The 14690-nt window shown below is 41.0% G+C and overlaps 1 protein-coding gene across 1 annotated transcript in view; it reads right to left on the bottom strand.

The window, feature by feature from the left end:
- Positions 1-14690, bottom strand: part of eci2 (enoyl-CoA delta isomerase 2) — a 92546-nt gene that overhangs the window by 42936 nt on the left and 34920 nt on the right. The window contains exon 7 of the mRNA XM_049565824.1: positions 3426-3528. Coding sequence (XP_049421781.1) covers positions 3426-3528 — 103 coding nt within the window. The remainder of the gene's footprint in view (positions 1-3425; positions 3529-14690) is intronic.

The raw sequence follows: 14690 nt of genomic DNA on the forward strand, positions 1-14690 counted from the left end.
ACTCCAAAAACTCTGGTAACACTCCAGGGGGTAAAAGACTCCGTCCCAAACTCTGACTCTTCTAGCGTAACAGACACACTTCATACACACATACTCGTTTACCATGCCGAGTGGGCACCCCCTCCCCTCTCTGCTCCACCAATCTCCAGCCCGCACACTGACTGACAGCATAGCCGGTAAACAGTGCTCAGTTGTTTATTTAGCCTAGCAATATCTCCGGACTATAGTAGCTGCAATGGACGACTTTGAACGCGATTTTGAAGAGTTTCTTGTAGCGGACACAGACCCAGAGCCATATCTGTTTGAGCTGGAGCATACAGATGAGGAACTCCATGTGTTTGATGCTGAGCGGGCGAGAAGAGAGGCTGAATGCACAGAATGGGATTCGGTGCTACTGCTACCATCGTTGGGGAGATATATCATCAGGAGGAAAAGCGCCGCAGAGAGTGCATCACAAGGAGTGAAGTTGCATCTTTTTTTCCTCTCAGATGACGGTTCGGGTTCATTCTCTCCTGTTGCGTGGTAAGTGTGGTCCATTCGCAAACTTTATAACTAAAAAATCTTTTCACTACTCTCTATCGACGAACTACTAACACTCTCTGCTGTTTCCGCCTCGTTCTTCCTTCCTTCCGCTGTCTTCGTTGGTTTATTTATACACGCAAAACGCGTTCTCTGGCTGGCTGGATTGTCCGCTCGGTCTGCCGTACATACATGGCAGCGCAAGATGGCGACCTCTCTAAAGCAAGGCCCTTGCTATATATATATATATATATATATATAAAAATATATATAAAAGCATAATTATAAGGCTACGAAAACCAAACAAATTTTATTTTATAGCAATTATACACCTATATAAACATATTAATGGGTAGAATATTCAGATTCAGATTGACAATAAACCATGCCAAATATTACACACTGGCCCTTTAATGTTCTAAAGTGAGATACTACAGGGTTTTCATGGCATTAGTTTGTTAGGGATGTTGTGATGTTGCGATCGCCTTGTGTGACACTCTCTCTCTCTCTCTCTCTCTCTCTCTCTGACATGTTTAGCTGCATGCCATCATTTAATCGCTGGCTGTCCAGGTGGTGTCCAGCAGACGATGTGGGTTTCATTAACCATTGGCAAACTTTCTGGGGAAAACCTAGTCTTATTAGGAGAGACGGCATTCATCCCACTTTGGATGGAGCTGCTCTCATATCGAGAAATCTGGCAAAGTTTATTAGTAATCCAAAACCCTGTCAACCCAGAGTTGTGATCAGGACTCAGTCGCAGTCCTATATGCTTCTCTGAGCTTCTAGTGCAGCTACCCACCCATAGTTCTATACAAACGGTGTCTGTCCCCCGACCACCTAAATTATCTTTATCTAAAATTAAACAAAGAGGAGTTGTACATAACAACCTCATAAAAATTAAAACCTCTTCTGTGACAGAAAGACAAAACAGGAGAATTAAATGCAGACTGTTAAATATCAGGTCTCTATCATCTAAAGCAGTGTTAGTAAACAAATTAATATCAGATAATCATATTGATTTACTCAGTCTCACTGAAACCTGGCTGTGTCAAGATGAATATGTCAGTCTAAATGAATCCACTCCTCCCAGTCATAATAATACCCACATTCCTCGAGGCAGCGGCCGAGGAGGGGGAGTTGCAGCCATTTTTAACTCTAGTCTGTTAATCAGCCCTAAACCTACACTAGATTATAATTCATCTGAAAGTCTTGTTCTTAGTCTTTTACATCCGACCTGGAAAACCTCGCAGCCACTTTTATTTGTTATAGTGTACCGTGCTCCTGGCCTGTATTCTGAATTTTTATCTGAATTCTCAGAGTTTTTATCCAGTTTAGTTCTTAAATCTGATAAAGTTATTATTGTAGGCGATTTTAACATTCATGTCGACGTTGACTCCCTGGCACCCGCGTTTATCTCATTATTAGACTCCATTGGCTTCAGTCAGGGTGTACATGAACCCACTCAATCTTTTAACCATACCCTCGATCTAGTTCTGACGTATGGAATTGAAATTGATAACCTAACAGTCTTTCCACTGAATCCCTCGCTATTGGATCATTATTTGATTAGTTTGGATTTCTTTTTACTCGATTACACGCCACTCAGCAACAGTTACTATTCTAGATGTTTATCAGGTACTGCTGTTGCAAAATTTAAGGAAAAGATTCCTCCGTTGTTAAATTTAATACCATGTCCTTCAGTAACAGAGATTTCCCATACCGACTTTAAACTCTCCTGAATTGATCGCCATTTTTTTCCCCGTTAAAGGTTTTTTTTGGGGGAGTTTTTCCTTGTCCTTTGCGAGGGTCCTAAGGACAGAGGGATGTCATATGCTGTAAAGCCCTGTGAGGCAAATTGCAATTTGTGATATTGGGCTTTATAAATAAAATTGATTGACTGAATTGATTGACTGAGTCGGTGTTTGTGCAAAAGGAACGGCTGGTGGGACAGGTCCATAGACCTAGACTGTGTCCCTGTGTGGGACTGTGTCTCACACAAGTGTGATGTTTTGATGACGTGTTATATGTGTGACCCACTATGGGAGATTTAAAAAGTAAGAGGTTGTAGTAAGCAGCTAGCTCAAAGAAGAACAGCAGCCAAAAATGTCCAAAAATAGTGAAAAGAAAGATGTCCAGGAGCTCCTCACCCTCCAAGCAGAGTACAAGATATAGACATATAATAGAGATGGTAAATGATTGTTATTGACATGTCAGGTCATTGTTTTTGTTTATAAAGCACTGTAGATGCATATGTTTTATGTCACACTGGAGGCCAATGCTGTTTGGTTACATGTGACACCTGTAATGCCTCTTTTGGTTCTGGGATGCTAGCATGCTGTCTATAATCACACACTGCAGCAACAAAAGCAAAGTTAGTGTAAAGAAGGGACTTAGCGGCTATATAGCACCATCTATGTGTAAAATGGCTTTTGTTGATCATAAGACTACTGCTGCAGGAGTGTGAGCACAGCAACTGGAGCACCCACAGTGACAGGGCTAACTCTTAGCATCATACAGCTAAATTTTCCCAACTTTTATTAATGGGCTTTATGACAGAGTCCAGCCGTTTTGGTGTTGGTTTGAAATAGTTGGGACGGTATAATAGCTCAGTGTCTGATGTTAGCCACTGCTGCTGTTTTAGCTCGTTATTGCTCTAATTGGCAGAGAAACCAGGAGGAGAATGACTCCTCCAGCGCTGTGTTAAACAGCAGCAACAGCTGATTGTGGCCTATCATGGAGTGATGCCTGCAAACTAGTTGAGGCAGACAACTCGAGCTGCACTGATTCATACACACGTCATAACTCACTCCCCATATGTAATCTATAAAACAAGATTAATATGCTGGTGAGCTCTCTCTCATTATCAGAAGGTCAGCTGATCAAGCAATGAACAAATCAGTGATCACCTGAGCAGCTCTCCACCCTGTTTGGCCATTGCCTCCACCCCGCCCGCTGGGATGTTGGTGAAGTTGGACAGGTCGTTCCCACTGCAATAGAAATCCCCAGTTCCTGCAGAGAAGAGTGAAATATTCCTTTAATGTAATCCTGAACGTCACCATTCCATTTGTGGTGTTTTATTTTTAGTGATACAAACTACGCTGTGCCTGAGAAACAGTAATGCATACTACCGCATTACTGGGGCTTTCACAGTAGATTTGCCCTGGTTCTACAAAACCGCCCATATGTACATGTCCATTTGTGTGATTACCATCAGTAAGTTTAAGTGCTATCAGGATCGCTGACAGCTCTTTAACCTGAAACCACTTGCAGTGTGCATATTGATTCTCCTAGCACACAACCAATGACATGCAGGTCAAATCATAGAGACTTTATTCTAAAGGAATGGAATAATTTGTTTTCATTCATTTTTTTTAACTGTAGTCCACCAAAGTGTTTTTTTTTCTGAGGCCTGCATATTTTCTTTTTAAGCTTCGCAATAAGAGCGTGTTGGGAAGAGGAGGAGCTAAATATGATCATTGGCAATAATTCGTAATTATTAATATTAATTATGGATTATTAAAATATTTGATTAATTAATTAATAACTAATTAATTATTACATAAGCATAATAATCAAATTAGCTTACAGCGGGGCACCACTGGGAAAACCCGGACCAATGATCAAACGTAAATTCAGTCTCAAGAGTGTTCACTTAGGAAGCTAATTCTAGGGAGATATCAGCAACTATAAGATGAACAGGAAGGAGTGGAGCTCAGGCACTGACTTTGTCAACCAGCTTCATCACAGTATACAATGAAAAACCAAAGCAACCTCTCTTTGCAGTATAACAGGGTTTATTCACACTGATGACATTAATTTACAACCAACATCAACATTGCTCTATAAACCCATTCAACTATAAAACATTACTGAATCAACCAGCAAGCATCAAGAAGGGTGTGTGTGTGTGTGTGTGTGTGTGTGTGTGGGTGTGTATGAGAGTGTGGGAGAAAGTGGGTGAGTGAGCGAGAATGTGTGTGTGTGTGTATGTGTATGTATGTCTGAGCGAGTGGGTGTGTGAGTGTGAGAGAGAGAGAGAGAGAGAGAGAGAGAGAGAGACGTGTGAGCATAGCAAGATGGCGGCTGTGACGCAGCAAGCTACGTCTCGCAATGGCGGCTCGCCAAGAAAGCACGCGACTCAAAAAGGAGGGGAGCCGGTAGAGAGGGAAGTTCAAATTGCTCGGCTCCAAGTGTAGGTTAGTGGAAGAGAGGAAGAGCGAAAGGGAAGCACTCAGAAGTGTGGTCACGCAGGCGGTATTGAGATGCAGTAACCCGTCTGTATTACGCAGAGACGCGCTCGGCTCAGCTGGTGAGCGGCGTGAATCTGGACATTGAACCAACACAGCCGAAGTACTGATCGATCCCGCGTGCGGGGCGACACAATAGCGGTCCGACGAGGTCGGATCACTACGTATTACAAGCAGACACAAACGGGCAGAAGAATAACAGACAGCAGCAACACAGGCAATATTTTTACAATATCAATGCAGCCAAAATCGGACGCGGCGGTCCGTATCAACAAGCCCTTACAAAACTTAAAAAGAAAACACACTAACTAATATCTGCCCAGAGCTAAAGCCTCTTACTGTTGCAGAAGGTGGAGTGATGTGTCGGTCGCTCGTGCGCCCTTTGTTACGGCAGAGGTGAAGTGGTTAGCGGCTCACAACGGCTAACGGGTCCTCGGCGAGGGCAAGTCTCTGGCGAGGCGAAGTTAATTCCGCTCGTAGCGGGGAATCACTCGGGGAAAGAAGGGGGTCCTTGTCCTTCTTCTTGAAGCAGGCAGTCCTTGTTATCTACCAAACTTCGCATCCGCGGGCATCCGGGTGAGACCGTCAATCCGTGGTCTCGTACCGGGCTACTCTGTGTTCCTCGGCGCACAGAGTGAGGGAGAGGAGAGGAGATCAGCTCGACCAGCGACGGAAATCCGTAGGCCTAAAACGCGTCTAACTGTGCACAGTAATAACTCTTTCTAAAGCGTTCGCCACGTGGGACGAGTTGCTAAGCTTTAGGAACAGTTGTGGGTACTTCTATTAGCTATGAGGATCACAGCCAGAAGCGTTTCCCTCAGGTACGCTTTGTGATGATATACCCCGGCGTGACGTCATCGGTGCGGGGTTGGCCATGGCGGATTTCACCCCTGTATTTCAAGGGACCTCTGCTGGTCAGCTGGGGTGCTGTGTTGGGGTTTGAATCGGCTGATTCACACAGAGAAAGGGGGTTGACTGATTCCTTTGTTCTTTTGGGCGCCAACATGTGGTCTCAGGCTTTGATTGTTACATGTAGGCCCAAAAGTTTATGGATAAAGTGTAGGCCTTTGTTAGAAATCCTTGTACGGCACAACAGAGCGCCACATGAATTCTGTGCTGAGCTCTGCCGGTTGGGCTATTTTTTAATTCAGAACTCAGAGAGTTGAAAAATGTCCAACTTTGGATAAAAACAGTGCACTCATCACTGTCACTTCAGCGGTTCAGTGGAGGAGGGACAAATATCGTGAAGATAAACCATCACAACTTACATGTACTGTACTTACATGAGTGCTGAATAACAACAGAGGATATATATATATATATATATATATATATATTCAATTCAAATAAACACAAGAAGTTTGTGCTCTAAAAAAAAAAAAAAAAAAAAAAGGATCAGCACTCAGTGAATAACCTCCTAAGCCCTACGACAAGCTATTATGGCAAGGCTTAACTATACAGACCAGTGAGCAGTGATAACTAACATGTCTTTGGGGTCATCAGGTGGGAACCTCCTTTCACCGGTGTTTCGTCTAGTTGGTCCCACAACACCTCCAGGAGGCTAGACAGTGATCTCTGGCGTCCCAGAGACACTCCCCTAATGCCAGGTCTCACTGCTCCCCACACTAACCGAACAACCTCCTTTACCTTACCTATACTACCACAGAGGAGGTAGACCCAGGGAAGGAAGCCTTGTTAGGCTATCACACGCCCCTGCCGGGTTAGGCTGTACAGTCTACCTCCCCAAGACGAGCCCTCACAACAATGACACCTCCAGGAGGCTAGACAGTGATCTCAGCCCAAACAGCACTGCCACCTTCAACCAAACCCAGACTCCACACATGCGAGCTCCAGGCAGAAGCAATGCTGATACTAGCTTTCCTGTCACATTCACCATACTCTATTTCACACACTACATAGCATAACTACAATATAAGCTAAAGTTAAAGGAGCTAACTGGACTTACAGGATCAGCAAGCACACTCACCTTGCCGCATGGCCTCAAACAAAATGGATTCCAATAGGCCACTCCCACACTTAAATACTTCCTCTTCCTGGATTTCTCCTGACAGGAAGTGGATCTCTCCACCTGATCTCAAGGAGTTATGTGCCCTGCTTAGTAGTTCCCCCTGCTGGCCCCCAGCTAACATTATTTCTTCTGTAATAGATAAACTGGCTGCATTTAATTGCTTCATCTGACATTTCCCTCACTGTCTTCCTCAAACTCTGTCCCCGCACTCCGAGTTCCCCCAGGAGTGAGACAGTTGATCTTGCTATGAATCCCCTACACCCCACTTCCACTGGACAAATCCTAGTCTTCCATCCTCGCTGCTCAGCTCATCCTCGTTGGCCCTGAGACTTCTTCACACACTGCAATAATTTAATTTAACTTGTGCAATAACCCCATTCACTCTGACTGTATATATTCTGTTTGTGTAAATAATCTTGTTCAGTTTACAATATATATATATATACAGTACAGGCCAAAAGTTTGGACACACCTTCTCATTCAATGCGTTTTCTTTATTTTCATGACTATTTACATTGTAGATTCTCACTGAAGGCATCAAAACTATGAATTAACACATGTGGAGTTATGTACTTAACAAAAAAGGTCAAATAACTGAAAACATGTTTTATATTCTAGTTTCTTCAAAATAGCCACCCTTTGCTCTGATTACTGCTTTGCACACTCTTGGCATTCTCTCCATGAGCTTCAAGAGGTAGTCACCTGAAATGGTTTCCACTTCACAGGTGTGCCTTATCAGGGTTAATTAGTGGAATTTCTTGCTTTATCAATGGGGTTGGGACCATCAGTTGTGTTGTGCAGAAGTCAGGTTAATACACAGCCGACAGCCCTATTGGACAACTGTTAAAATTCATATTATGGCAAGAACCAATCAGCTAACTAAAGAAAAACGAGTGGCCATCATTACTTTAAGAAATGAAGGTCAGTCAGTCCGGAAAATTGCAAAAACTTTAAATGTGTCCCCAAGTGGAGTCGCAAAAACCATCAAGCGCTACAACGAAACTGGCACACATGAGGACCGACCCAGGAAAGGAAGACCAAGAGTCACCTCTGCTTCTGAGGATAAATTCATCCGAGTGACCAGCCTCAGAAATCGCAAGTTAACAGCAGCTCAGATCAGAGACCAGATGAATGCCACAGAGTTCTAGCAGCAGACCCATCTCTAGAATAACTGTTAAGAGGAGACTGCGCAAATCAGGCCTTCATGGTCAAATAGCTGCTAGGAAACCACTGCTAAGGAGAGGCAACAAGCAGAAGAGATTTGTTTGGGCCAAGAAACACAAGGAATGGACATTAGACCAGTGGAAATCTGTGCTTTGGTCTGATGAGTCCAAATTTGAGATCTTTGGTTCCAACCGCCGTGTCTTTGTGAGACGCAGAAAAGGTGAACGGATGGATTCCACATGCCTGGTTCCCACCGTGAAGCATGGAGGAGGAGGTGTGATGGTGTGGGGGTGTTTTGCTGGTGACACTGTTGGGGATTTATTCAAAATTGAAGGCACACTGAACCAGCATGGCTACCACAGCATCCTGCAGCGACATGCCATCCCATCCGGTTTGCGTTTAGTTGGACGATCATTTATTTTTCAACAGGACAATGACCCCAAACACACCTCCAGGCTGTGTAAGGGCTATTTGACCAAGAAGGAGAGTGATGGAGTGCTGCGGCAGATGACCTGGCCTCCACAGTCACCGGACCTGAACCCAATCGAGATGGTTTGGGGTGAGCTGGACCGCAGAGTGAAGGCAAAGGGGCCAACAAGTGCTAAACACCTCTGGGAACTCCTTCAAGACTGTTGGAAAACCATTTCAGGTGACTACCTCTTGAAGCTCATGGAGAGAATGCCAAGAGTGTGCAAAGCAGTAATCAGAGCAAAGGGTGGCTATTTTGAAGAAACTAGAATATAAAACATGTTTTCAGTTATTTGACCTTTTTTGTTAAGTACATAACTCCACGTGTTAATTCATAGTTTTGATGCCTTCAGTGAGAATCTACAATGTAAATAATCATATATATATATATATATATATATATATATATATATTTACATTTATGTTTGTTAATAATTCCTGTTTATTTAACTATGTATTTGTTAATACTATTGTTTAAATTTCTTATATTTTCACGTATCTTTCCTCTCTTGCAAGGAGCACCTGTAACATAAATAATTTCCCCTCGGGGATCAATAAAGTATTTCTGATTCTGATTCTGATTCTGATTTCACTATTTAACAACCTGCTCACTCGATATTATCCCTTATGTACACCTTACCTGTGAAAAGTGATTCCATGGGATCTGGTTTGTATGTTCCGCTCATTTGAACATCCATAAGCAGCACAAAAGTCAGTCTTCTAACTGAAAAAGATGCCAGTCTGCTGAAAACATTAAGTAGAATTTGTATTTGGGTAGTAAAACTGGCATTTTTAAAATGTCCAAGCGTCCTGTGTCATAGCTACATGTGTGACATTTTTAACAAATCAAACCGTTTGGAAATCGGTCAAAAATTCAGTGAATAATTCTACTTTCAGATTGTGGAGTACCTCTTTCCTCCATAGATGTACATGCACTACCGCCTCTGCTAGCCCTGTACCAAGATGGTGGCGCTTTAGGCACACCCCTCCACAGTCAATGCGGCATCTATGTATATATGTCTATGTTCGGGATGAGTCTATCTCTCTGCTGGTATGCTCAGATTGACGACTGGACCCACGGTTCGGGAATTCAAGGGAGGAGTTCGAGGCATTTCAATGCCATGTTAATCTGCCTGGTCTCACAGCATGTCTCTCCCTTTCTGTGCTCCTGTCTGCTGCATGCATCTCATTAATCGTCATAACAACAATATGAGTGTTTTCCATCTCTCACATACGACGACAGCCTTTATTACTGATAATACTGTTGCTACTTTTGTGATTATGACTGTTAAATACATATTGTAACGTACTGTAATCTTATACACACACATAGTGCTCAGTAATTGTAGCACATGTAGTACGCAGCATGACAAGTGACTTACTTATCAGTCGAGTCACCCACACAAACACATAAACAAAACCACACAACCACACACTCCCCAGCAGCCACCTCCCATGGCACGGGGGGGGGTTCATTTCTTCAGCAGTTTCGATTTCAGAAGCCATCAACGTTCCACTTCCAAATCATGATGTCTGCCTTTTCCTTGGTAAATTTACTATTCAGACTACAGTACATCTTGGGCAGAGTACACATACATAAAAGAAAATAAAAAACTTGTTTTATCGACATTTCTACTATTACGAATAATTCGCACTGCCTTCATGAGCTGAGGGCTGAAACAGTGAGACTCCGAGGTCCCGCCCAACGCTGCTTGCATCTTTAATTTAAATTGAGTCTAGTAGGATCGCTGATGGTGACTTTGGGACTGTTTCTGGGAAAACAGGGTCCAAGTTGATATATACAGAAGTCACCCTGTAATCCTTTTTTTTTTCTTCTTCATTAAAGTGTGTAGCCTACCTTGTGTTCTTATTGCCCTTCTGTGCTCTGCATTTAACAATAAACAAGTATTTAATCAAACTAATAATATCACAACTATAAATCTTACTTTTAAAGCACTAAAATCAGGATAAATGAAGTAATTTGCACACACACAAAAAAAGGGCTCTAATACTTCATATCCCACTGTTGAGCCACCCTAAATCACTTCAGGGGAAACCATTGCAACAGCCCTAGTGTGAAAAATTATTCATTAGGTATATTATGTTCATGACATTAAGGATTTACTAATTAAAAAGTCATTTCATTCATTTTTGAAAAGGCTTTTGATCAAAGAAATGAGAGTACATCTAAAAATGAATATTTTAATTTTGGTACCTCTTTGGTAAATTGGGTTAAGGTGTTATACAATAATCCATAAACAATGGCTATCTTTCACAAAGTTTTTCATTATCTAGGGGAGTCAGACAGGGTTGCCCCCTATCCCCATATTTATTCTTACTGGTAATAGAAACATTAGCGATAAAAATTAGAAATAACACAAATATTAAAGGTATAGATAGTTATGGACAAGAATCAAATATTTCATTATATGCAGATGATACAAGTTTCTTTCTGTCACCGAAAGACAACTATTTGAATGTATTATTTTGCAATTAGGTTCTTTACATGGTTCTACATTTATAATAACTTCCAATTCAACACTAATATGGTCAGATGGATCAACAGATGTACTTGGTATTCATATTCCATAACAGATGGATGAACTTGTTAAATCTAATTTTGAACGCAAGCTTCAAAAAATGGAGAAGATCTTGTGTCCATGGAAATTGACAACATTGTCCTTGTTTGGTAAAGTCTCCCTTGTCAATTCATTGTGTTCTTCTCAGTATACTTATAAGCTATGAGTTGAAATCTGCTCCAGTTTACTGAGCTCAAATCATGTATGAAGTTGTCAAAATGAATGTGAACTCTAATACATTTTGGAGGAAGACAAGGGGCTTTAATCTTCCATACACAAAAGATCGCAGGGTGCTCACTAAAGCAATCACATAAAACACCAGAATTTGAAATTCCGTCTAGACAAGTGACAAGGATCCAGTCTAATAAGGACTGGCATGGACTCTGGTGGGCTGATCGATCAACTGACTTAAATTTCTGCTTTTAAGCAGGTTTTTATCAATTGACAAAGAATGATCAAGTCAATTGATGTTGAAGTCACCTAAGATAATTATTTCACCAGGGCTCCTAAAAGATATAAGTGTAGATAATATGCATGTAGTTGAATCAGGATGGACAGGGGGAGGTCTATAAATACTACGAATAATAAGATGCTTATTTTCATGAAGTTTTAACTTAACAAAAAGGGATTCAAAAAATGACGGGATTGCATTAGGAATGGTAAGTTCAGAAACAAAATGTGAGGAAGCATATATAGCCACACCTCCTCCTCTTGTACTTTAGTCTGCTCTGCATAATCTACAATTTTCAAGTTTGATGTCATTGTCATTTATTTTACTGTGCAACCATGTCTCTGAGAAGGTAAGTACATCAGGTTTGTAACCCAAAACTCTAATTAAATAATTTTTTGTGAGAAGGCTCCGTATATTCAAATGCATCATTTTTAAACCTTTAACTGTTATGAGTTTAACAGTTATGAGTCAAGGGAATGAAAGTACTGATAGGGTAGAGTGAGACAGGGAAAGTATCTGGGAGAGGATGGTAGGAGAGCCATAGCGCATACACACACACACACACACACACAAAACAGAGAAAAGACAAAAGCAAAATCAAGCTGCATCATAAAACTAAGCAGGTCATAGAAAGACTGTGTGCTCTTACTTTGACATGTGGAAATTACATCATCAGCTGGGTGATCATGTGCTATCCAAAAATGGCCGAGTGATATGAGTGCATTTTTGTTCGGACCGGCAGAAAGTTTGTTTCAAAACTCTGTGTGTGTAAAAAGCAAATCCACACTCGTAGAACTGAGATCCACAAATGTTTTTTCGATTCACAAATAAAAACTGAGTTCACAAATGCCTGTTCGAAAGTTTTAAATGTTAGGAAGATATTCACAAATGCTTTTCATTTATTTGCAAATTAATTTAATGTATTCACAGATATTCTTTGTATTTGTGGAAGGTGTTTTATATTTACAGATTACACATTTACACACAGGTTGTTGATCTGTTCACACACATAATTATGAAACAAATCTATTTCCATATAAAAATCGTGGTGAAAATCGTGTAATGTGAACTAGTCTTAACTTGCCAAGGAAAATCTCAGCATCTTCAGGGGAGCAAAAAAGTTTACCACTGTGGACCACTCTCAGCATACAGGGAAAGATCATGGAGTATTTCAAATCCATATCCATATATTACTGTATGTCTATGTCAGTGGTCTTGTGTAATTTGCATTTGTTTTGTTTAAATAAATTCATTAGAAAAAAAAGAAAAAAAAAAGAAAAAATTTCAGTTTATAACTTCTCACTTAGAGGTGTAGAACATCGATAACTGCCTGAAACATTTACTGATGTTATATTTGTTTTTCATAAGATTGTTTTTTTTTTTGGCATTTTGCCTTTGTTGGATATGATAGTCCATGTAGGAAAGGGAGGAATGAGGGGGGAGATGACATGCAGCACAGGGTCGCAGGCTGGAATCAAAACCATGGCCGCTGCAACGTAGCCTTTGTATACGGAACACCTGTTCCACCCACTAAGCCATTTTCAGCCATTACTGTCTAAGGACATTTTAAGACTTGCTACGCCCTTTTTTGGGGACCTTTGAACAAGGAAATTACAAAGAAGGAAAGGTATCGACGACAGTGACCGCATGGGAGGAACTAGACTTTTATGTCAGTTCTGTTGGATTCAAAGGGGCGGGCACTGCAAATCACATTTTAACCCATCATATCTTTGTTGTTTTAACTTTGATAGAAAAATCCTTCCAGCAGATTAAAAAAACACATATTAAATGATGCTTACTGATGTTTTTTATCTAAATGTTTGCATTTGTTTTCCTTGTTATTGGTCTCCAAACAGATCATGGCTCAATCCAGGAGATGCATCTCAGCCTCTGCCGAACAGAGCCATGATGTGAGCCTCTGAACAGACACACATTAAAGAGATAGTTCAGATGTTTTTAAGTGGAGTTGTATGAGATTCTTATTCATAGTCAGTTTACTACATGCAGTGGATGTGAGTCAGCACGCCCCAAGTTTGGAGTAACATAAGGAGTACCATCACAGAAGCTAATCAATGTACTGCTGTACCGCTATAGTTGATATTAACATCATCCAAATCTGCATCTTCATCTACAAAGCAATGTCATGTACTACTAGGCCTGTCGCGAAACGCAATAAGTCGGTTAACTGCACGGTAAATTTAAAGGGAGACGGTAACTTTTCCGGCCGCGATTAATTGTCATATTCATGCGTGTTTGTTTTTCTCGTCTCTCTCCACCAAAGAGACTGGACGACAAGAGCATTCACTGCCATGCATCATCTGGCAGCCAGGTGAGTTGGTTCCTTAGCGTAATGAACGGAGGGAAATCTCTTGTCATCGAGAGTCTTTGTCTCTGTGGGGGAGGCGGGGTAATGGGCCACACACACACACACACACACACACACACACACACACACACACACACACACTGCGATCTTCGTGAGGGGGAGATGAGGCAGAGGAAAAAAAGAGATGAGTTGAGCTAAGAGAAAGACATGGAACTTGTTCCTAAACCAAATGCCACGGCATTTATTTATTTATATTATATAAAATTTATATTCATTTATATATTGTTTTTGGTTGGGGGTTTTTCAAGTGCAATTTTTGATAAGAGACTGAGAGTCCATTTTATCGTTTTTGGTTGTTTGATTTTTTTTTTCTATTATAGTGCACTTTTTGTTAACAGGGACTAAGAGTCTTTTTTTGTATTTATAAGGTCTTTATATATTTATTTTGGTAGTTTTACATGTTATTTCTGATATTCAAATTTTCTTTTTTTGCATTCCTAAATATTATTGTTAAATAAATGTTTAAGGGTGTACTTGTATTATTATGCCTTTATTATCATTATATATGTTTAAAGATGGTCTCAAAACAGCAAAATTACAACAGTAATAAATGGTCTGAAAAGCACAATATTATGCAATATTATCGCTTATCACAATAATTTCTGACGCAATTAATTGCCCAGCAAAGTTTGTTATCGTGACAGGCCTATGTAGTACCAAATCAATTTCAACAATACTTTCGCATAAATTCAAGTTTCCATTTGCACGCAACAAAGACAAGCAGGTCACCTGCACCGACCCTGTTGCAATACCACCGGAGGGCAGTATACCATCAAATACAGAGGGATTTTGTTGTGGAATGAACATCACCAACTGGCTGACAGCGCTTCTTCCTTGGCAATACTCA

This window comes from Epinephelus fuscoguttatus, linkage group LG21 (assembly GCF_011397635.1).
Source record: "Epinephelus fuscoguttatus linkage group LG21, E.fuscoguttatus.final_Chr_v1".
In the NCBI taxonomy this organism is placed as follows: domain Eukaryota; kingdom Metazoa; phylum Chordata; class Actinopteri; order Perciformes; family Serranidae; genus Epinephelus; species Epinephelus fuscoguttatus.